Source organism: Mercenaria mercenaria, chromosome 3 (genome assembly GCF_021730395.1).
Source record: "Mercenaria mercenaria strain notata chromosome 3, MADL_Memer_1, whole genome shotgun sequence".
NCBI classification, from domain to species: domain Eukaryota; kingdom Metazoa; phylum Mollusca; class Bivalvia; order Venerida; family Veneridae; genus Mercenaria; species Mercenaria mercenaria.
In genome coordinates this window covers 30,593,373-30,612,017 of record NC_069363.1, presented here as the reverse complement: position 1 = coordinate 30,612,017, position 18,645 = coordinate 30,593,373, and the positions used below count along the sequence as shown (strand labels likewise).

At 36.8% G+C, this 18,645-nt stretch overlaps 1 protein-coding gene across 2 annotated transcripts in view; it reads left to right on the top strand.

Moving 5' to 3' along the window:
• The window catches only part of LOC123525850 (calcium homeostasis endoplasmic reticulum protein-like), a 112,957-nt gene that overhangs the window by 29,204 nt on the left and 65,108 nt on the right, over window positions 1–18,645 (top strand). For both annotated transcript variants that reach the window (XM_053538111.1, XM_053538112.1), the window contains 3 exons: window positions 7,210–7,439; window positions 10,398–10,577; window positions 14,158–14,295. In XM_053538111.1, coding sequence (XP_053394086.1) covers window positions 7,210–7,439; window positions 10,398–10,577; window positions 14,158–14,295 — 548 coding nt within the window. The remainder of the gene's footprint in view (window positions 1–7,209; window positions 7,440–10,397; window positions 10,578–14,157; window positions 14,296–18,645) is intronic.

The window sequence follows — 18,645 nt, the reverse complement described above, 5'->3', positions numbered from 1 at the left end:
TAGGTCAGCTTTTCTCCTAAACTATCAAAGCTATTGCTTTGAAACTTGGAATACTTGTTCACCATCATAAGCTGACCCTGTATAGCAAGAAACATAACTCCATTTTGTTTTTTGCAAGATTTATGGCCCCTTTTGTACTTAGAAAATATCAGATTTCTTGGTTAAGTTTTATGTTTAGGTCAACTTTTCTCCTAAACTATCAAAGCTGTTGCTTTGAAACTTGGAATACTTGTTCACCATCATAAGCAGACCCTGTACATCAAGAAACATAACTCCATCTTGCTTTTTGCAAGATTTATTGCCCCTTTTGGACTTAGAAAATCAGTTTTCTTGGTTAAGTTTTATGTTTAGGTCAGCTTTTATCCTAAACTATCAAAGCTATTGCTTTAAAACTTGCAACACTTGTTCACCATCATAAGTTGACCCTGTATAGCAAGAAACATAACTCCGTCCTGCTTTTTGCAAGATTTATGGCCCCTTTTGGACTTAGAAAATATCAGATTTTTTGGTTAAGTTTTATGTTTAGGTCAACTTTTTCTCTTAAACTATCAAAGCTATTGCTTTGAAACTTGCAACACTTGTTCACCATCATAAGCTGACCCTGTACAGCAAGCAACATAACTCCATCCTGCTTTTTGCAATAATTATTGCCCCTTTTGGACTTAGAAAATCATGTTCTTGGTTGAGTATTATGTTTAAGTCAACTTTTCTCATAAACTATCAAAGCTATTGCTTTAAAACTTGCAACAGTTTTTCACCATCATAAGTGGACACTGTACATCAAGAAACATAACTCTATCCTGCTTTTTGCAAGAATGATGGCCCTTTTTAGACTTAGAAAATCATGGGTAGGACAATATTTCTATTACACAAAAAAAATCAGATGAGCGTCAGCACCCGCAAGGCGGTGCTCTTGTTTCTTCTTGATTTGGCATTTACTCATATTGTAATGTTCATAATATCACCAAAATTCACTTTTAAAGAAAGATAACTTTGATTCTAAATCTGGAGGTTTATAGAATATGGCATATGTCTGATTTCTGGAACAAATAGAAAATTATTGAAACAGTTCGAGGACTGCATGATATGAAGCTATACATGGATCTGGGATGACTGACAGTTTTTTATTTGTTTAATGACAAAAGTCACGTTGTGTAAGTTTGTGTAAACCATAATGTATTTCATCATACACTTAAGCTAGTACTTTTCATGACCATGTTCTTGTGGTATATGGCTTCAGGAAGGAAGTTGTTGAACAAATTCAAGATACCATCATTTTGTTACTTTGATCATACAAAATGACAAAAGCCTCTTTGGTAGAGCACTGCGAATGGCTGCTGAGTGCTGTAGGTGTGAACTTTTAAAATTTCAGACGTAAGATTTTCATGTCAGTAAGCTTGGATGTAGATAGTGAATGTGGTTCTACCTTAGAGCTTGCCCATGTCTAAGGTTATACATAGAAGGAATAGCCAAGGTTCTTAAGCTCTTTCACCATACAATTGCAGATGTTAGCTTTTATAACCTTAAATATTTAAGTTACTATCATTTACCCATTGCTGTTAATGTGCATGTACAGCTATGGTTTATGTGCTACCGTTTTTGAAAATATCTTTTGATAAGTGGAGTTTTTGCACGTAATCATTGCTTATATCTTTGAACAAAGTTTTTGAAATGTTATAGTATTGAAAAAAAAGGTCAAGAGGAATTAAGTACATCAAACACAGTGAGTGCGGACAGTGGCGTTTTAGGACATGTAGTAATGTCAGCTGAGCATTCTTGTCAAGTATCCGAGTCAGTCCTGTTAAAAAGCATGTTACTTCAGTCAGCAACGAGGTATGACATGTTTTATAAAAAGAGACATATATGAAGAACATGACAGTAATGTAAGAGAATGATAGGGCAACGCATATATTTGTTACATAGGTCCACCTACACCTTGTGTATTGTCTTTGTAATGACCTGTCAATGGTAATTTGACCAGCAGATCAAACAAAGAAGTGGTCATAATTGTAGCCAATTATCATATTTATGGACAGAGGTAAGATGGTTAGTATATCATTAATAGCCATCAAATTGACTTGTGCAGTTATGTTTGATATAGTACATTTTGATAAGCTTAATTGCTGTATAATTAATGTGTAGGTGTTAAACAATTGTTAATATTACACTTTAGATTAAATAAGATGCTGCAAAACTGTTAGGGGAAATATTCAAATCTGTACAGTGTATTGATGGTTTGCAAGTCCAATCTTTCCTGTATTAGTAGCAGAACATTAGTTCCATTTTCACTGAGACGTTAGTCTGGCATTACAATGATGCCAGAAGTCCAAATGTTGGAAATTGTAGTGTAAGATGGTTATTTTTTTTTTGAAAATGTTGGTATATTGTCATGAATAATTAAGGAGGATAGAACACGGTCAGGTAGTTCACATGACCATCTTAAAAAAGTTCTGGAGGATGAAACACGGTCAGGTAGTTCATAGGATCATCATAAATAGTTCTAGAGGATGGTACAGGGTCAGGAAGTTCATAGGACCATATAAAAAGTTCTGGAGGATGAAACACGGTCAGGTACTGAAGTTCATAAGAACATCATAAATAGTTCTGGAGAATGATACAGGGTCAGGTAGGATCATCAAAAATAGTTCTGGAGGATGATACAGGGTCAGGTAGTCAATAGGACCATCATAAATAGTTCTTGAGGATGATACAGGGTCAGGTAGGATCATCATAAATAGTTCTGGAGGATGATACAGGGTCAGGTAGTTAATAGAACCATCATAAATACTTCTGGAGGATGATATAGGGTCAAGTAGTTCACAGGATCATCATAAATAGTTCTGGAGGATGATACAGGGTCATTTAGTTCATAGGACCATCATAATTAGTTCTGGAGGATGAAACACGGTCAGGTAGTTCATAGGACTATCATAAATAGTTATGGAGGATGATACAGGGTCAGGTAGTTGATAGGAACATCATAAATAGATCTGGAGGATGATACAGGGTCAGGTAGTTTGTAGGACCATCATGAACAGTTCAGGAGGATGAAACAGTACCAGGTAGTTTGTTGGACCATCATATATTCAGGAGGATGAAACAGTACTAGGTAGTTAGTTGGACCATCATATATTCTGGAGGATGATACAAGGTCAGGTAGTTCCTAGGACCATCATAAATAGTTCTGGAGGACGATACAGGGTCAGGTAAGTCATAGGACCATCATAAATTCTGGAGGACGATACAGGGTCAGGTAAGTCATAGGACCATCATAAATAGTTCTGGAGGATGATACAGGGTCAGGTAGTTTGTAGGATCATCATATATTCTGGAGGATGATACAAGGTCAGGTAGTTGGTAAGACCATCATAAATAGTTCTGGAGGAATCGATACAGGGCCAGGTAGTTCATAGGACCGACATATATTCTGGAGGATGATACAGGGTCAGGTAGTTTGTAGGACCATCATAAATAGTTCTGGAGGATGATAGAGGGCCAGGTAGATCCAAGGACCATCATGAACAGTTCAGGAGGATGAAACAGTATCAGGTAGTTCGTAGGACCATCATATATTCTGGAGGATGATATAGGGTCAGGTAGTTTGTAGGACCATCATAAATAGTTCTGGAGGATGATACAGGGTCAGGTAGTTCATAAGACCATCATATATTCTGGAGGATGATACAGGGTCAAGTAATTTACATGACCATTATAAATAGTTCTGGAGGATGATACAGGATCAGGTAGTTCATAATAAGACCATCATGAAAAGTTTTGGAGGATGAAACAGGGTCATTTTTTTAAGTCTTCGGGATCATTGATTTCAACTCATTTAGATTTGAAGATTGAATACTGCTTAAGCCGGTGCTAGGGGGCGTGGGCAGTGTTGCATTTTCCATTACTGCTCATGAACAGACTCAATCAAACCGAGTCTGCAATTTTCACTAGTTGCATTGTTTTCGATGTTTCGGAGGGATCTACTTTCCAGATTTTATTAAAAGGTTAAATTGATGAATTAACTTAGATTCAGTAAACTGTTTGCACTCAGCGATGGATAATTTTCATATGTTTACTACATACATGTTATGATTGTGTGTTTGTTGTTTTGATTTTTTGTTATTAATAAGTAGAATTTTTTTTTTGTTTATACATGTCTGTGCCAGAGAGCTGAGATAGTATGGAAGTGATATACAGCTAGAAAATGAACAAAATTTATTAAGTTAAAGTAAAAGTACTTTCATAAATTATTGAGATATGCAGTTGAAAAAGACAGTTAGATTTGCTGGTTTTTAGCTCACCTGTCACAAAGTGACAAGGTGAGCTTTTGTGATCGCGTGGTGTCCGTCGTCCTTGCGTTGCTTGCTTGTGTCCTTCCGTCCATAAACTTTTGCTTGTGACCACTCTAGAGGTCACATTTTTCATGGGATCTTTATGAAAGTTGGTCTGAATGTTTATCTTGATGATATCTAGGTCAAGTTCGAAACTGGGTCAAGTGCGGTCCAAAACTAGGTCAGTAGGTCTAAAAATAGAAAAACCTTGTGACCTCCCTAGAGGCCATATTTTTCAATGGATCTTCATGAAAATTGGTCAGAATGTTCATCTTGATGATATCTAGGACAGGTTCGAAACTGGGTCGCGTGCGGTCCAAAACTAGGTCAGTAGGTCTAAAAATAGAAAATCCTTGTGACCTCCCTAGAGGCCATATTTTTCAATGGATCTTCATGAAAATTAGTCAGAATGTTCACCTTGATGATATCTAGGTCAAGTTTGAAACTGGGTTACGTGCGGTCAAAAACTAGGTCATTAGGTCTAAAAATATAAAAACCTTGTGACCTCTCTAGAGGCCATATTTTTCAATGGATCTTCATGAAAGTTGGTCTAAATGTTCATCTTGATGATATCTAGGTCACTTCGAAACTGGGTCACGTGCGGTCAAAAACTAGGTCAATAGGTCAAATAATAGAAAAACCTTATGACCTCTCTAGAGGCCATATTTTGAACGGATCTTCATGAAAATTGGTCAGAATGTTCACCTTGATGATATCTAGGTCAGTTTTAAAAGTGGGTCACGTGCGGTCCAAAACTAGGTCAGTAGGTCTAAAAATAGAAAAACCTTGTGACCTCCCTAGAGGCCATATTTTTCAATGGATCTTCATGAAAATTGGTCAGAATGTTCACCTTGATGATATCTAGGTAAGTTTTGAAACTGGGTCACGTGCGGTCCAAAACTAGGTCAGTAGGTCTAAAAATGGAAAATCCTTGTGACCTCCCTAGAGGCCTTATTTTACATGGATCTTCATGAAAGCTGGTCTGAATGTTCACCTTGATGATATCTAGGTCAAGTTCGAAAATGGGTCATGTGCCTTCAAAAACTGGGTCAGTAGGTCTAAAAATAGAAAAACCTTGTGACCTCTCTAGAGGCCATATTTTTCAATGGAAAGTTGGTCTGAATGTTCACCTTGATGATATCTGGGTCAAGTTCAAAAGTGGGTCACGTGCGGTCAAAAACTAGGCCAGTAGGTCTAAAAAAAGAAAACCTTGTGACCTCTCTAGAGGCCATACTGTTCAGGAGATCTTCATGAAAATTGGTGAGAATGTTCACCTTGATGATATCTAAGTTAAGTTCGAAACTGGGTCACGAGCGGTCAAAAACTAGGTCAATAGGTCAAATAATAGAAAAACCTTGTGACCTCTCTAGAGGCCATACTTTTCATGAGATCTTCATGAAAATTGGTGAGAATGTTAACCTTGATAATATCTAGGTCAGGTTCGAAACTTGGTCAAGTGCCTTCAAAAACTAGGTCATTAGGTCAAATAATAGAAAAACCTTTGACCTCTCTAGAGGCCATATTTTTCAAATGATCTTCATGAAAATTGGTCAAAATTTTTATCTCGATGATGTCTAAGTCAAATTCAAAACTGGGTCACATGAGCTGTAAAACTAGGTCACTATGTCAAATAATAGAAAAAACGACGTCATACTCAGTTCAAAACTGGGTCATGTGGGGACAGGTGAGCGATTCAGGACCATCATGGTCCTCTTGTCATGAGTTTACTTATGTGACCTACCTTATTATAATGCCAGTTAAGCTAAGATAACATCTAAAATCTAAAATACCATTTTTCTTTTTTTCCTGTTTTTACCACAGACAAAGTAAAATTGGTAGTTAGAGATGGATTGCATGATTTGTACATGGGTTTTGTAACTTTACAGGTAGACATGTAGGGTTGATGGTAGCCAAAACAACTTCTATAATTATGTTTCATTTATTTCACTGAGTAATTCATGGACCAGCTTCATGTAACTGAGAGCCTTGCATGCCTATTTTCTGCTGCTTCCTCTCCATAGCTTAACTGATGTGACACAATATATGCAGTGGTCAACAAGATCAGCAGAGAAATTTATATTTTTTGCTACATTTATGAAGGATAATGTAATATTGAATTACAGAAAATTTTCCTATATGCGATAAGGAAGTTAGATCGTTAGGGAAGTACAAAACTGTGTCTGGTTATTTTAGGCGGTTATTCACCAGGATATTGGGTTCACTGTTTTAGCAATGCTGCCCAGTAGGAATATCAACCTTACCACAATTTATAGCTATAAAATTCTCACAACCATGGGTCATTGGCTTATCAGAGAAATAACTAGCAGTAATTCCTTCTTAACAGCTGGGGGTGTTTTTACAAATATAGTAGTAGAAAACAAGAGTTTAACAGACTATGTCCTTTATTGACAATTTCTTGAACTTTGGGAATAAAACGAAAAAGGTTTTACGCGAAAAAACATTCAACTTGGACATGAATATATCTTTCAGTTTAGAGATTTTAGATAAATTACCATTATATTGCATGAGACAGTTTTGGAGGAACTGCAGTTTGTCTGCTTTTACAATTATACATGCATTATAATTATGTGTGTTAGCCCACATGCTTGTACAGATCACAGGGTCCTGAGTTTGATTCATGTCTGTTACAGTTTGTTAGAAAGTATTGTGTCTGAAATCATTTGCCATCCACCTCTTGTAAATACTGGTACAACGTCAAGGAACACTGGTTAGGTTAATTGATTGCCTGCTGTTACATAACTGAAATACTGTTGAAAAATAGTGCTAAACTTAAAATAAGCAAACAAATATGTATGTATGAATGATAGAATTCTGGTATACTGGTGTTCTTTCTCTTAGATATTCCTTTTTATTTTTCCAGTAATAAATGTACAGAACAAGAAGATTCAGGAACAAGCTCAGCAGCAGCTTCAGCCACAACCGCTGCCTCAGCCTCCACAGCAGCCTCCACTTGCTACCATCAGTCAGATCACCTCTGTGGCCCCTGGTGTGATCCCTCCAGCCCAGGTGGGACCATGGCCAACATCTGCCCCACCACCCACCTTGCTGCCTGTGTCATCTATAGGACTACAGCAAACAGCACCTGTTGAGGTAATTGTTAAAGTCTTGGTGGAAGGGTTAATTGTAGAGACCAGTCTCAGACTTGGTGGAAGGGTTATGTAGAGACCAGTCTCAGACTTGGTGGAAGGGTTATGTAGAGACCAGTCTCAGACTTGGTGGTAGGGTTATGTAGAGACCAGTCTCAGTCTTGGTGGAAGGGTTATGTAGAGACCAGTCTCAGACTTGGTGGAAGGGTTATGTAGAGACCAGTCTCAGACTTGGTGGTAGGGTTATGTAGAGACCAGTCTCAGTCTTGGTGGAAGGGTTATGTAGAGACCAGTCTCAGACTTGGTGGAAGGGTTATGTAGAGACCAGTCTCAGACTTGGTGGAAGAGTCATGTAGAGACCAGTCTTAGTCTTGGTGGAAGGGTTATGTAGAGACCAGTTTCAGAATTCTGCAACACCATTGCATGGTCAGTTTCAAGACTGTGCTCAAAAACAGAACTTCTAGACTGGTCCCTGAACTCTGTATTCATTTATGATTTACAAGTGGGACATGTGCTTATATTTGATATGCAATATTTGTTAGAAAATTATTTAGGTGATACAAGAAGTTTTGGACTTTTAAATATAATAACGAATAGCTGAACAAAAGTTAACCAAATTTGGTCAGAAGCAATATCAGAAGGTCATGGTCCTTAGGTGAGCGACTTATGACAATTTAAGCCTCTTGTTCTTTTTTCCCCCAAGAACTGATCGATTTAATCGCAATCAGCTGGTCATTTTTACAGGGCATCCGTGTCAACCTAATTTGTCACAAATGGAGAACAGTTAACTGCAAATTGATTGAATCCCTGATTGACTGACAGTATTTGCCTCTGATGTAACAGATAATTTTATTTGCTTGGTATGGGGATGCTGGGTGGGGGGAGGAAACTGGAATCTCACAAGTACTTGAATGAGGTGGAGCTTATATTATGCCTTCTCTATGTATTTGGCATGTTTCAGTACATCTTTGACATGTTTTTGGAATGTCAACAGTCATAGTATCTGTAATTATGGAATGTGGAGCACAAAAAATATTGGTCTTTGTTGTTAGAGTTTCAAATAAAACTTTTTGGTTAATTTGTAATTCAATTCTAATACCATGCATGAAATTACTGGGTTCAGGGAAATAAGATATTTAAACAGGGAATCAGACTTCAAGTTTATTCCATGACTAGATGCAACAAGAATAATTGGCTACCAACTAAAAGACACATGCATACAGTACTTTAATATCTGGGAGAAAAAAGTCTCATGTCATGAAATATGGCATATATGGGCTAGAAGTACATGAAAGCTGTTTTTTAGCTTGAACAGAGAGCTATCCTACTATCCCCAGAGTCATGGTCGATGTTAAAGTTTTGATCACTTATTTTATCTCTGTTTAAAGTACTTGATGGATTTGCTTCAATCTTAAAATAGTTGTTCTTCATCTTCACCCACATCATATGACACAAAGTCCATAACTGTAGCAGAAATATTACATGAATTATATCACTTTTATTCGTAGAAAGTTTTGTCAATGTTTTGATGATTTTTCACTCTATCTCTGTTATAACTAAATGAAACATCATCCAAAACATGAGAGGGTATTTATTACTCCAGTGATAGCTCTAGCTTCCTCAGATGAGCTTTATTTTACTATCAAGCATGGAAATATTAGACCTCACTGTCTCCTCTGACAGCTCCATCTTGTTTTCATACTTACACAGAACTCTCTTCGATTTGTTGATACGGTTATTCACCAAACTTAGTTGGTAGCATTCTGGGTCAGATAAACAATCTAACAAAGGCTTTCAAGGCTCTCTTGTTTTTGATAATACCATTTAAATACTTGAAGACTATCAAGTGCAGTGTCAGCTATAACATGTTTATTTAAAAGTCACACACTGCACTTTGAAGCACTTCAGCTGTGAAACCATATTTTCTCATATTGTTCTGTGAAATTAAATGTCACTGTGGTTAAGGCAGTTTGTTTACTTGCTAATTTTTAGCTCACCTGAGCACAAAGTGCTCAAAGGTGAGCTTTTGTGATCGCCCTGTGTCCATCGTCCGTCTGTCGTCCGTCGTCAACAGTTTGACTGTTAACACTCTAGAGGTCACAATTTCAGCCCAATCTTAATGAAACTTGGTCAGAATGTTACCCTCAATAAAATCTTGGATGAGTTCGATATTGGGTCATCTGGGGTCAAAAACAAGGTTAGCAGGTCAAATCAAAGGAAAAGCTTGTTAACACTCTAGAGGTCACAATTTGGGCCCAATCTTAAGCTTGGTCAGAATGTTACCCTCAATAAAATCTTGGACGAGTTCGATATTGGGTCGTCTGGGGTCAAAAACTAGGTCACCAGGTCAAATCAAACTAGGTCACCAGGTCAAATCAAAGAAAAAGCTTGTTAACACTGTAGAGGCCACTTTTTTTGACTGCATCTTCACGAAACTTGGTCAAAATGTTAATCTTTATGACCTCAAGGTCCAGTTTGAATCTGGGTCATGTAGGGTTAAAAACTAGGTTACCAGGTCAAATCAAAGGAAAAGCTAGTTTACACTGTAGAGGCCACATTTATGACATATCTTAATGAAACTTAGTCATAATGTTAATCTTAATGATCTACAGGTCAAATTCAAATCTGGGTCAGATTGGGTCAAAAACTAGGTCACTAGGTGAAATCAAAGGAAAAGCTTGTTAACACTCTAGAGGCCACATTTATGACTATATCTTCATGAAACTTAGAATGTTAATCTTGATGATCTTTAGGTCAAGTTCGAATCGGGGTCATGTCGGGTAATAAACTAGGTCACCGGGTCAAATCAAAAGAAAAGCTATTCAACACTTTAGAGGCCACATTTATGACCATATCTTAATGAAACTTGGTCAGAATGTTAATCTTGATGATCTTTAGGTCAATAGGTCAGGTGAGCGATACAGGGCCTTCATGGCCCTCTTGTTCTTATTTCTGTTTACAGCAGCCCCCAGGTCAAGCCCCACCACAGACTCCACAACAACAACAGGTAGCACAGCTGCAGCAACAGATACAACTGCAGCAAACACAGATACAGAATCAGCAGCAGATGAATGAGCAGCAGATCACACAATCTGAGCAGAATCTTGCAGCACAATATCAGAGCTTCATGCAGCAACAGCAGGTATTTACAGTATAAATGTTATATATGTTGCTGCAAGTACTAGTCAACCAGAATCTGGCAGCAAAATGTAAGTGCTTTATACAGCATTAATAGGCATGTTTCACATAAATGTTATTTATTACTGCAAGCACTAGTCACCCAGAATTTAGCAGCACAATATCAGAGCTGAGTGCAACAACAATAGATGTGTACAGTATAAATGTTTATGTTGCTGCAAGTACTAATCAACCAGAATATCAGAGCTTTATGCAGCAGCAACAGGTATATACAGTATAAATGTTACATGTTGCTGCAAGCACTAGTCAACCAGAATCTTGCAGCAAAATATTGCAGCTTTGCGCAGCAACAACAGGTGTGTACAGTATGTTTTTGCAAGCACTAGACAGCCAGAATCTGGCAGCAAATTATCAGAGCTTCACGCAGCAACAAGGTATATACAGTTTAAATGTTATATGTTGCTGCAAGTACTAGTCAACCAGAATCTGGCAACAAAATAGCAGCTTGGTGCAGCAACAACAGGTGTGTACAGTATAAAAATTATATGATGCTACCAGGCAACCAGAATCTGGCAGCACACTATCAAGAGTTTCATGCAGCAACAACCGGTTTATACCATTGAAATTTTTGTGCTGCAAGTACCTTTGAAACTGTAAGCACAATGAAGCAGCAGCATATTTTTGTGATATAAATGGTTAATAATGAAATAAAATTCTAAAATGAATCACAGAGTGCAAAATCGAACAAAATACAGCAATACAGGAGTGTATGATTTAAATAGAAATATAAGTTGCTGCAGACTTACTGAAAAAATGGAACAAATGTATGTTTGCATGGCACAAGTAACTGTTGCCTATGGCAGCAACAGGATTTATAATATTACAGCTAACAGAGTCCTGCTGCATATCTTAATACCAGAAATCTGTAGCATAGTTTGATATGATTTGCGCAGTTAGAAAATCTTTTCAGATACAGATTTGTTACTATGACACAATATTTACTTTGTTGGAGCTTATACAATATGCTGAACAGCTGTCTACAGTACAGCCAAAACAAGCAATTAACATCCAATAAATAAGAAAATCTGGAAGAATTCTCAGATCTGTGGAGATTAAAACAAGGCTTGACTGTATGGTGCACTATAAGACTTGAAGCATTGTTTGTTTTTGAAATGTCTGCAATAATGGTCCTCTCACAGAGCTGCTGTGATATATCACCTACTGTGATATGCTAGATGTAAGTAGGTCATTGGGGTACTGATGTTTTCTGCATGAACAATTCATGCTGTATAGGTAAATAGACTTCATTTTGTGCAGGTATTTAGGACTGAATGAAGCCAGCGTGCTGAATTTGTTGTCAACAAAGTGAGTAGTACACAAAACAGCTATAGATATTGTGGTATGTAGGTAAGGAAAGTTACTATACAATGTGGTTTGTAGGAGGAGGACCTGCCCTGTACTCTTATACTTTAGATGCAGCATCAGATTTATGTAATGCATGTCTGAACAATTTCACACAGATGGAAGATAAAAAGCACATTCTCTGTTGTGCCAGTAAATATCTAATACAAGATGCCAGTATTGTTAACTTGTCAACACTAAAGTGCAAAATCTGCTTTGATAAGACAAATACTTTTGAATAATTAGTAGATTGTTGAAAAAAAAAACAAATCAGTCATGAAATGATGATAATTTTAAGTAAGCATTTAGCATCTGCACATTTTTGGAGGTGATAATAGACATGAAAAAATCTTCAAAACACATTAAAATGCCGAAATAGATTTTTAGCTTAACTTACAACATTTTGCAAATCTCTGTTTAGCCTTGATTTTTGATATTTACAATTCTTATGTCGTGTTGTGTCAGATAGCCAGTTAGCTCAGTCAGTAGGCCACTTGCTTTGTAAGCGAGGGGTACTGGGTTCGAGCCCTGGAATGACTGCGCATTTTTCTTACTCTTTAACATTGGAACAAGTCGTCTTATTGGTTCAAATAAAAATAGATTTGCGAAAACAAAAATAGCAATATTGTAAATCCAAAATATACAGTATGTGAATGGGTCGTTCTCAGATCTTTGTTTAGAAGATCAAGTACTTAAGTCAGATTGCTATTCTACTCACCCTGGCGTCGGCATCACACCTTGGTTAAAGTTTTGCATGCAAGTACATACAGCTATCATTTAAAGGCATATAGCTTTGAAACTTACTTTTTCTTTTTCTAGGTCAATTACCAGCCTCACTGGGTCAAGTCCCATAACTCTGACATGTATATTGAGCAAATTATGCCCCCTTTTGGACTTAGTAACTTGGTTAAAGTTTTACATGCAAGTTACTATCTCCAAAACTAATGCAGATATTGAATTGAAACTTCACATGTGTCTTCGGGGTTATAAAACTAGTTGATAGCATCAAGTCCCATAACTCTGATCAGCATTTTGGCCAAATTATGACCCCTTTTGAACTTAGAAAATCCTGGTTAAAGTTTTGCGTGCAAGTACATACAGCTATTACTGAAAGGCATATAGATTTGAAACTTATTTTTTCTTTTTCTAGATCAATTACCAACCTCACTGGGTCAAGTCCCATAACTCTGAAATGTATTTTGGGCAAATTATGCCCCCTTTTGGACTTGGAAAATCCTGGTTAAAGTTTTACATGCAAGTTACTATCTGCAGAACAAATGCAGATATTAAATTGAAACTTCACATGTGCCTTTGGGGTTATAAAACTAGTTGATAGCATCAAGTCCCATAACTCTGACATGCATTTTGGTAAAATTATGTCCCCTTTTGAACATAAAACTTCTGGTTAAAGTTTTGCATGCAAGTTACTATCTCCAAAACTAATGCAGATACTGCATTGAAACTCTGTAGATATTTTAACATTTAGGGTAACATTTTCCTGCTTCTAGGACAATAATTCGAATAGTGGAGCATTGGCTGTCTTACGGACAGCTCTTGTTTATTGAACAGTAACTTGTCTAATACTTTTTGAGTAGTGGCATGTGACTCCGAGACTGTTCAGTTGTGCATTGCACCATCTTCAGTGGAAAACTGAAAGATACAGAATATTTTCACTATAAACCTTTGAGATTCACATAAGTATTTGTGTTTGTTATTTGTGTGTCTACAAGGTATAAAGGACCATTTGGTAGGTTTGTTGCTATGTACTGTGAAATCATTTAATTTCGTGGGCATGAAATTTCGTGGTTTTGGTCAAAACCGCAATTTCGTGTGGATGTAAATTCGTGGATTCCAACGTCTGAACATAAAATGAATGGGAATTTTACGTTTTCGTTGGGATTAAATTTCGTGGATTGATTCAACCACGAAATCCATGAAAATTAGTCCCCCACGAATATTAATGATTTCACAGTATTTATTAAGTTATTGTAACTTTGATAACTACCCATATAGTGTTATAATATAATTCAATTTTTTCTCTTAAGTTTAAATGGCACAATTCGTAAGTTCATTTTCAAGTTGAATGTACCTATACCTCAGATTTCTGTTATATTGTGTTTTGAAATTGTAAGAACAGTTTTGAGCTAAAAAATGTATTCATTTGAATCATTATTTAACTTTAGTCACAGATTGAGGACGCAATATGGGGTAACAAGGCAGAACAGTTACAGAACCTGAGTGAGGATTGTGGCATATCTCTTGAAGACCTTGATAAAACTGTACAACCCATCATAGAATCCTGTACCAAAGATGCTATTCAGGTAGGACAAATGTTCTTGTACAGACCCTGAAGTAAACTGTTTGCCATCTAGAGATCATGTTTCATGTTTGCTGCTTGGAGATCATGTATGTTCTCTGCTTGGAGAATATGTCATGTATGTTTGCCACTTTCAGATAATGTTGTGTCTTTGCTGGTAGGAATCCATGCCATATGTTTGGTTCTTGTAGATCTTGTGGTATGTTTACCACTTGGATGTCATGCTGTATAGTTGCCACTTACAGTTCATATTGTATGTTTGCCAGTTGGTGTCCATAATCTATGTTTGCCACTTGGAGAGCATTTTGTCTGTTTGTCACTTGGAGATCATGATCTATGTTTGCCACTTAGAGGTCATGCTGTATATTTGCCACTTGGAGTTCATCTTGTAAGTTTGCCACTTGGAGATCATGCTGTATGTTTGTCACTTAGAGATCATTTTGTATGTTTGCTAGTTGGTGTCCATGATCTATGTTTGCCACTTGGTGTTCATATTGTAAGTTTCACTTGGAGATCATTTTGTATGTTTGCTAGTTGGTGTCCATGATCTGTGTTTGCCACTTGGAGTTAATATTGTAAGTTTGCCACTTGGATATCATATTGTATGTTTGCCACTTGGAGATCATGTTGTGTGTTTGCCACTTGGAGTTCATATTGTAAGTTTGCCACTTGGAGTTCATATTGTAAGTTTGCCACTTGGAGATCATGTTGTAACAGTTTAGGATCATGAGGTATGTTTGCCACTTGGATATCATGATATATGTTTGTCACTTGGAGACATATTGTATGTTTGCCAGTTGGAGAACGTATCATATGTTTGCCAGTTGGAGATCATATTGTTTATTTGTCAGTTGGAGTCATGATCTTTGTTTGTCAGTTGGAGATCATGCTGTATATTTGCCACCTGCAGTTCATGTTGTATATTGCCACTTGGAGATCATGTTGAATGTTTGCCACCTGCAGTTCTTGTTGTATGTTTAGAAATTGTCAAAAGTTGGATGCACTGTCTTATGGACAGTTTTTGTTATATTTTCAAGTGTATACTTCTTCATCTAGCTCACATTTGAACAATACGTTTATCATGTTCAGATCTGCTTCTTGGTAGTACAAGTACTGTTATATTTCATAGACATGTGGACAGCCTGAATGAGCATGTGGATTGAATTTCAGAAACATTATCAACAATACTATTGCTTGTATGAAGTTTAACCAGCTTTCTAGTTTACACAGAAAATATCTTATTTTCCAGTGCTATAGGAAGCAGCATGATTTAATTCAGTTAATCTCTATTTATTTTCATCAACATTGCTTCACGGTATATTACCCGATGTAATCCGAAGTTCATAATGGCATGGTCTAATTATTTGAAATTACCGTCGTCATCTAACAATTACTGATAATGATATAATTAGGTGTGACAGTCAATAAAACTCCTTACTGTTAATCCCTCAGAAATGGTTTCCTTTTTTGTTTGTTTGTTTGTTTGATTTTTTGTGAATATAATGAATTGAGTGAATTTAACTTGAGTTGTTCTTATAAATCCCTTATGGACATCTTCCGAACTATACCTTAGTAAACTTTATACTTGTGTATCCGTTATGCTGTTATACCGTAGTTTGCAGTTGTAATGTATACCATAGTTTTCAGTTTTAGTGTATCAATGTTGTTGGCCTTATATTTGTTTAATTTACATGTAATTATATCCTAAAATGATTTCATTAAAAGTATTAACTGCAGTAACGGATAATTTAATTGAAGTTCATTGTTTTCGTATGCTATCATTCTCACAACGTCCGATCATGCGAGGAACTACATCCTCCTTGGTATCGAAAACGCAGAAATTTCACTTCCTTTTATGTGAAAACGCATAAATTAAACAAGCAGAAATTTCTTTCACAATTTTTTGGACCAAAACGCAGAATATTTTGACCGCAGAAATAACCCGCTATACGGTATGTGTTACTGTAAGAAATGCAGGATTGTTTGATTTCAGCCATCTTATTGAACATACTGCATATTAAATAAGACAGCACCATTAACTGTTTGAAATTCCATTTTTAGCTCCACTATTCAGAGAATAGGGGTGCTATTCTACTCATAGGGGTGCTATTCTACTCGCCCCGGAGTCGGTGTGAGCTTTCTTGGTTAAAGTTTTTCAGCAACCTTTGTTTTTCTTAGTTATTATTGCTTATATCTTACTGTAACTTCACATTAGCATTGTTCAGCATGCAAACAAAGTATGTGCTGGGGCTGAGCCCATTATACCCAAGGTCAAGGTCACCAAGTTGTTATACTTTGAATTATTTTCATGTTAAATATTTTCAAAAGCTTCGTTTATAGACATATCTTTGGTACTTTAAAAGATAATGTCTTGAAATTAAAAATATTTCTTTATAATCATCATCTGCATGTGTGGTTACAATCCTCATAACTCTAATTGTATTTTTGACAGAAATATGCCCCTTTCATACTTAAAGTTTTTTGGCAATCTTCGCTTTCTAGATATAACTTTAGTACAATATAAGATAATGACTTGAAACTTAAAATGTATCTTTATCATCATCATCTGCTATAATAATAAATAAATAAAATAAAATAAAAGTAAATGAAAAATAAATAGAAATATAATTTGAGTTTAGCAGTCTTTATACTTTATGTGCATGTAGTTTCTTGGACTGTTTTTTCTGATACAATTTAATTCCATCAAAATAAAGAATGTCAGTACTCCTTCCATACTTGACCTTTAACCCCTCTGAATAATGGGGTCTTTTTATATCTTGGTTTATCTTCTTTTTAAAGTAGAGGTCTCTTATTGAGACATAAATTCATTTCACTGTCAAATCGCCGAATAGTGGAGCTTAGTTATGGCCCCTTTCCAACTTAAAATTTGCCATACTTTTGTGAGAAGGCTGTATTGTGGGGGTATTATTTGTCACCCCTGTGAAGTTCTAGTTTTGATTTATAAATGACGATACTATGTATTATTCTCAGTCATGTTAATCTATGAAGATTTGTTGGTATAGTAATCATTTTCCATGTATTACAATAATGTTGCATAGCTTTAAGATTTTAATAAATTCTGCTTTTCTTGTATGAAAGCACTGTCTGTGCCGAATTCTATTCAATTATTCTCTAGCGGAACATGTGAGACGGAACATGCAACACAAAAGTGTTTCCAGTTGCACTTATTTAAATGTGTTCTGTATACTGACTGATATAAGGAAGGTGATGAATGCTTAATTACATCAGTGACAATTGATTTGCATACAGTTGATGCATGTTGTTCAAGTAGGAGGTCAGGAAATAAAAGTATGAAAAATGAGCAGTTTTAGTCCATGAACATTTTTGGCTGCATATGATATGCTTGACAAGCCCTGACATGTATGCATTTATGAAGCCTGGAGCTACAAAGAGCTATAAGGTATTGACATGCATTTATGAAGATTCGAACTGTAAGGTATTGACAAGCTCGGACCTGTATGCACTTATGAAGACGGGAGCTATAAGCTATTGACAAGCCCTGACCTGTATGCACTTATGAAGCTGGGAGCTACAAGGAGCTATAAGGTATTGACATGCACTTATGAAGATTGGAGCTGTAAGGTATTGACAAGCCGGGACCTGTATGCACTTATGAAGCCATGAGCTATAAGCTATTGACAAGCCCTGACCTGTATGCACTTATGAAGCCGGGAGCTATAAGGTATTGACAAGCCCAGACCTGTATGCACTTATGAAGCCGGGAGCTATAAGGTATTGACAAGCCTGGACCTGTATGCCCTTATGAAGCTGGGAACTATAAGGTATTGACAAGCCCAGACCTGTATGCAGTTAATATGAAGCCGGGAGCTATAAGGTATTGACAAGCCCAGACCTGTATGCACTTATGAAGCTGGGAGCTACAAGGTATTGACAAGCCCAGACCTGTATGCAGTTAATATGAAGCCAGGAGCTATAAGGTACTGACAAGCCCAGACCTGTGTGCACTTACGAAGCCGGGAGCTATAAGGTATTGACAAGCCCAGACCTGTATGCACTTACGAAGCTGGGAGCTATAAGGTATTGACAAGCCCGGAGCCTGTATGCACTTATAAAGCTGGGAGCTCTAAGGTATTGACAAGCCCAAACCTGTATACCCTTATGAAGCTAGGAGCTATAAGGTATTGAAAAGCCTGGACCTGTATGCACTTAAGAAGCCGGGAGCTACAAGGTATTGACAAGCCCAAACCTGAATACCCTTATGAATCTTGGAGGTATAAGGTATTGACAAGCCCAGACCTGTATGCACTTACGAAGCCGGGAGCTACAAGGTATTGACAAGCCCAAACCTGTATACCCTTATGAAGCTGGGAAC